Source organism: Patella vulgata, chromosome 3 (assembly GCF_932274485.2).
Source record: "Patella vulgata chromosome 3, xgPatVulg1.2, whole genome shotgun sequence".
Taxonomy (NCBI): Eukaryota; Metazoa; Mollusca; class Gastropoda; family Patellidae; genus Patella; species Patella vulgata.
Window position 1 is genome coordinate 13,275,436 of NC_065881.2, and position 6,000 is coordinate 13,281,435.

Sequence of the window (6,000 nt, forward strand, 5' to 3'; positions counted from 1 at the left end):
GAGAACAGACACTTAACTAGTTGGCTGACATTTTAAGTCCTAAGTCAATGATTTTAGTCGAAAATAGGCCTGCTAAGTATATTTTGCAAATTTAGAAGTACATGTATATATATGCATTCTGCTTTCATTTCAAAAAATTGAAAGACTCTTTTTGAGTATTACATGTATAACAGACGTGAACTGGATTAGAAACGCATTATAAATCTGTATACTAATTATTGGATATGGAGGTCATTTAGGGCAGAGATCTATTCTCAAAGTACCGTAGAGTAGATAGTTCTCTGTGTGCACAATGATCTCACAATATTATAGTTTGCAAGGGATTCAAAAATAAATAGATGACACTCATTAAATACTTTGACATTGATCTTTTTTTCACGCATTGACAAATCAAACTGCCTAGATGTATCTTTCTGCATCATCGGAGCAGAAAATACTTGATATGATGTAATGAAACTATGTACCAAGCTTCATTACACTCAATTAGAGTCAAAGTTATTTTTTCCAAAACTTAGCACAAGATGAAAATACTCATCATCAGCATCATTGAACCCAGTTAAAACTAATAAACATGGGATGACCTAAGAACAACAATATAAACAATCTATCTCAATAACATATAGAAGCAAAGTTACACTGTAACATGTCACAATAAGTATTGTGGACAACAGATGGAAAGACCAGTTTTTAAAAAATGTTCAAGAGAGAGAGAGAGTAATTGGGTTTAAAGTCCACTCGATACAAACTAGGTAATTTCGGGACTAATACATGGTTCAATTTTATTTCAATAATTCGTTTGCACATAAGGCGTGTTGAGCAGTGGAAGGAAACCGGAGGACCCAAAGAAAACCCACGAGGTTGGAATCAAAACCACGCCTGTTGACTCAATGACAGACCTTATGACACAGCCTGCACACGCTAACCATTCGGCTATCCAATCCCCCCAAAAATATTCAAACTTTGCACATTACATCAATCTAACTAGTGTGTTGTTTAATATTTAGATTTTCACTCCCAAAAGGGCAGGAGGACAACAAAACATGAATAATAAACAAACACAAACTGAAACCAAGACAAACAAAACAGGTAAACATTAGTTGACTTGTTAAAACGAGTCAGGATGAAATACTCACCATTTCCGTTTTCACACAGGGTTTTTGTGTTTTCGTTCGCATCTTCTTCATCAGAGTCATCCCCATTCTGTTTATTCTTATTATACCTTGAAATTTTTTCTTTTCCGAACTAAAATATAGAAAACATGGCTGTCTAAAGAATAACGCAATTTAAAAATCTTAATATATATGAATGCCTTTTAAGCAATAACTTTCAATGTGTATTTTAAATAATTTTTCATTTTAAGCTTGCTAATCAAACTGGGCTTTAAAAATAACAAACGAGATCAACAATAACAAAAACTTCTAAATTGTGGATATTTTACTATTTTCAGATGTCTACAAGATTTGAATTTCTCACATATTTCCTCAAAGATAACTGATTAGAACTTACAATAAAAATCTTAAAAATTGTACGAAAATCAGTTTATCTAGGATTACATTCATTAAACATACGGGTCATTCTCAAAATATGGTCACATTTAGACCTTGAAAAATTCAAAAATACAAAGCGTCTAAATGAATAATTTTTGTATTCTATGCAATGCTCAGCACATTGAGAAGTGCTGTTATGATGATTTGCACACAGTAAGTAAATAAGATATTTTGATAAGGTTTTTGATTTATCCACTTGGAAAAAATGTCAGTGGTGTAACGAGCATAAATGTTTATATTTTCACACTTTTAAATAAATAAAAAAAAGATTCTCCACTGTTTTCATTATCCATATTTTTTCTCTTTTTAATTGTGAGTTTACTTATTTAATTATTTTCACAATTTAATCCTGGGTTTGTCAAAGATGTATGTTACACCACTGATATGTGTGTTACACCAATGACAAGATTTGTTACACCACTGATTCTCTTGCAAATTACTGAAGATAAGAGCCAAATAAACTGTCATATAAAGATTGAAATGATTTATTTGTCATTATTAAAGAACAGGTTTTTAAACATTTGGATTTGCAAAACAAATCATCTGAATATGAAACAATATCATGTAAAACTACAAAGAATACTGTTACACCAATGACTTATTTTGTTACACCACTGATTTTTCTTTACATAGATACAAATTAAATGCCTCTTTTACTAATCATCAAAATCAAAAAGGCTTAATAGTAAAGTCTGAACATGAATATTTAAAAAAGTTTAAACAAATATTAACATTTATGAAATGAAAATATTGTGGTAATGTTGTAACACCAATTTGTCAATGGCGTAACATATCTAGCAAACTTTAGCACATAAAATGTTGCAACATTACTTTTATAGTATGTCTCTTTAATAAAAGAATAAAATAAACAATCTGAAAGAAAAAACTCTTGATAGATGTATTGCAAACCAATTCAGTTTTGCAAAAAAATTGCCCAAAAGGAAAGTTTTGTCAGTGGTGTAACAAAACCTGTCAATGGTGTAACATTTTCTAGTGTTACACCACTGACAGTTACACCACTGACCCATTCATACTTTTATGAACATTTATAACAATAAATGCTCCCTAAATACTGACCACATGGCATAAAGGATGATGTTTCAATAGTTTTAATTTGCTTAAAATAAAAAATGTTTTAAATTAGTTCATATGAACAAGTAATCAGTGTTTACACCACTGACACAATAAAAAGTTATGGTGAATAATAGACTTATCTAATTGCGTGGAACTTCTACAGGAATTCAAATTTGACCTCCTCAAAACTTCAGTCATCAGCAAAAGGAGCAGTCAGTATTTCATATAATCTTCAAGGGAGATAATCATTTAATGTCATAATTTTAGAGTTCGTTACACCACTGACCGTGAAATTTTGGACAATCATTAATTGTGTGATTAATATTGGATTTTCATAATTTTTCCTAGTAAATCTGTTAGTTATGTGTTTGTTATACTGGTATTTTATTTCAAATGCTAAAAAAATATTAAAAAATGTCTTGGAATTAACATTTTATTGTTCTGCCAAGTCATTTCCGTGTATACTGACGGTGGTTTTTCTCCTGAACTGATGATAAAAAACCCCATTTTCTCAAAAAATTGTTTACACATATACCATTTTACAACTTTAAGAGAAACAAAATATCTTCTTCTTAATGATATGACCTTTGAAAAAATGTTAAAATAAATATTTTCAGAGCTTTGTGCTACTGACTGAAATTTGGCCAAATTTTGAGAATGACCCATACATTATGCACAAGCTAAATCTGTCTATTGCAGGTCTTTCTTTAGGCCTGAAATGTTACCTAAATTATTAATTAGACATTAATTAACCTATCCAGACCATAATCAACTCTAGATGGCATCGCTAGCCTGTGATCTTTAATGGATTATGAGCCGATTTACTGCATAACTTTCCTTCACAATTTAACGATTAAATGGATAATCGAGACTATGCTGTTTATCGTACTGACTTTAGTAATGATGATCAAGGCTAGCCGGAAATTTCAACCGCTTAGTTCTCGGTTCATAGTGGATCAATTTGAATGAAATTTTCAGCAAATTGCCTTTACATTATCTAGTTTTTAACTATGATAGTGAAAACTGCCAAGTTGTTATAGAATCTTCCATAATGTATCTTTAATATGTGTTTTTCGACCCATTTTAAGATTTCAATGAAATGTGGTTTAGATCCTTTATGGATTTCAATAAATGTCTTCAATTTGACATTTCTGATTCCATCCAAGGTATGTCTATTAGAATTAAAACAAAAACAATTGGTGATAAAAGTTTCAGTGCTGCAGCACCTCTCGAATCAGTTACATGTACCAGTAAACATTCGAGAATCTCAAACTTTCACAATCTTTAAGTCACAACTAAAAGCTGATTTGTTTAGTGTATTATCCAGATTAGAAAGAGATTGTTTTATGTGGTGCTTTGAGCATGCGTATATTGATGGATTATTAACCGCATTAAAAATATGGGCGATATTTCGATATAAAAATGTCTTGCTTTATTATGTTATTTCCAATATTTTATTGCATAATGATGAATAAATAGCAACAAATACTGTTATAAACTCCTGAGTGTTCATTCCACGAAGTTAGCAAATGCTGATAATTGGGTGACTTCTCACTCACTTTACCGTTAGAATTATCCCTGCTTCTACTGAATTTCTTGACGAATTGTTTATACCGATACTTTGATTTTCCAAAGGAATCATTGATTTTCAGATTGAAATAAATTTTGATAAAGCAGAAATATAAATAATTAATGCCAACTATATTGAGAGTTCCGGTAGACTGGTTATCATTCATCGTCGGATGTGTCAATTGTCATAGCGGTCCGTGATCCGGAAAAGTTAATATTTGAATAAAACAATGGACACTTTTTGACACAGGCCTGTTTTATAGTATAATTTAGTATTTTTGCTTTGCATAATGCATTTTCAAGAAGGTATGCGCTAGAATGAGAAAAAAAACGAGTTTGTTCTAAGGGTAAATGAATAGCATCCAATCGTACCCGTTATAGTTATAAAAAAACATGCATGGTCGAAAGGACACAAGCTTTTTTTAAAATGTTTTTTGTGCCTCCTTCATCTAAATATTCTTAATTTAAATATTCTTAATTTAAATAAATATCATAACTAATATACTGGAAATTAAAATTGTAAACAACATAGACCAACATCTGTGTTTGAACCAGCTCATTAAATTATGTTTGTAAATTCGGTACTGTAATTATGAGAATTTTTTTTTTAATAATATTGAATAGAAAGTGTCAATTGAATACTCCGGGGCTATTTCCAACTTTTCATGTTTTTATATTTAAAAGGTGATAAACTGAAATTATTGACATTTTATAAAATATCGCGATATAGTGACATCAGTTTCCAGGGATATTGCCCAGCTCTAATAGGCCTACATTATTATTATTATTATTAGGAGTGTTTGGATATAACAACAGCATCATATTGATTGAAACAAAAAACATTGAATTTTTATGTGTTTTTTAATTTTAATTTAATGCTGAATATCATGGATAATACTGAGTTAGAGCTATGGGCTGTTTTATTTAATATCTAGTTGTAATAATATTGGCCTTGGTTTAAGAACCTTCTTAAGTCTTTGTGTCAGATTCAATGCCAACTAATTACTAATAATACTAACCAAGCCTTGGTCCAAGATCAAGGCTGCTCTGAAGGCCAAAATAAATTCTTACAGTTCTGAAGCCCCTTTACTTGATTTATAAACTGCCAGGCAATAAAATTAACACAGGTCACTATTGCATTATGCCCGTTTAACGTCGGTGAACACAATCACCCCACACTTTTTGCACGTGCATCGTCTGCTAACAATTGCAGTTGAACCGGGTTCACATGGAACACTCGCCGAGAAAAAATATTTCTTACCTCGAACACTTGCAACAAAAGTCTTACATATCGCCGTCGAATTCCAAGTGATTTTCCCAACGAAGCCAAAACGAGGACTAAAATTACAACAGAAACTACAGGTGCAAAGCAGAGAGACAATAACGTGATAAATAATTGTTCCCCCATTTTCCCATGTCGAATATTTTTCTTTCTTTAATGGGCTAATGTCCAAGTTGAAGGTCACGCTTGTTGATTCGCTTCACTTCCGGTAGTTTTGACTTTCATGTCTGAAAATATAAACAGTCAAACGATTTGTATGATCTTCAAGTCTATAGTGTTAGTTTACCAGACATAATGTAGATGAATTCTAATATTATGAATGTTAAAGGCTTGTAAATCGAGAATATGCCAAAAGTAGGTAAATTTTAGGATTTCGTAATACAAATGTTCCTGAAACGCAATTTTTGTGAGAAAGGGTATAATAATTTACGCATAATTTACGCATCATTTGAAGTTATTACGTCACCAGATGAGTCCAGAACAGATTAGTAATTATCAAAATAAAAATTGTTTTCGACGATCTTTCCA

At 31.1% G+C, this 6,000-nt stretch overlaps 1 protein-coding gene across 1 annotated transcript in view; it reads right to left on the reverse strand.

The window, feature by feature from the left end:
- Window positions 1-5,665, reverse strand: part of LOC126816185 (glycerol-3-phosphate acyltransferase 4) — a 28,671-nt gene extending 23,006 nt beyond the window's left edge. Inside the window, exons 1-2 of the mRNA XM_050542450.2 lie at window positions 5,452-5,665; window positions 1,134-1,242 (exon numbers count right to left, since the gene is read on the reverse strand). Of these exons, the coding sequence (XP_050398407.1) occupies window positions 1,134-1,242; window positions 5,452-5,598 (256 nt within the window). The 5' untranslated portion in view covers window positions 5,599-5,665. The remainder of the gene's footprint in view (window positions 1-1,133; window positions 1,243-5,451) is intronic.
- Between the last annotated feature and the right edge of the window lie 335 nt (window positions 5,666-6,000).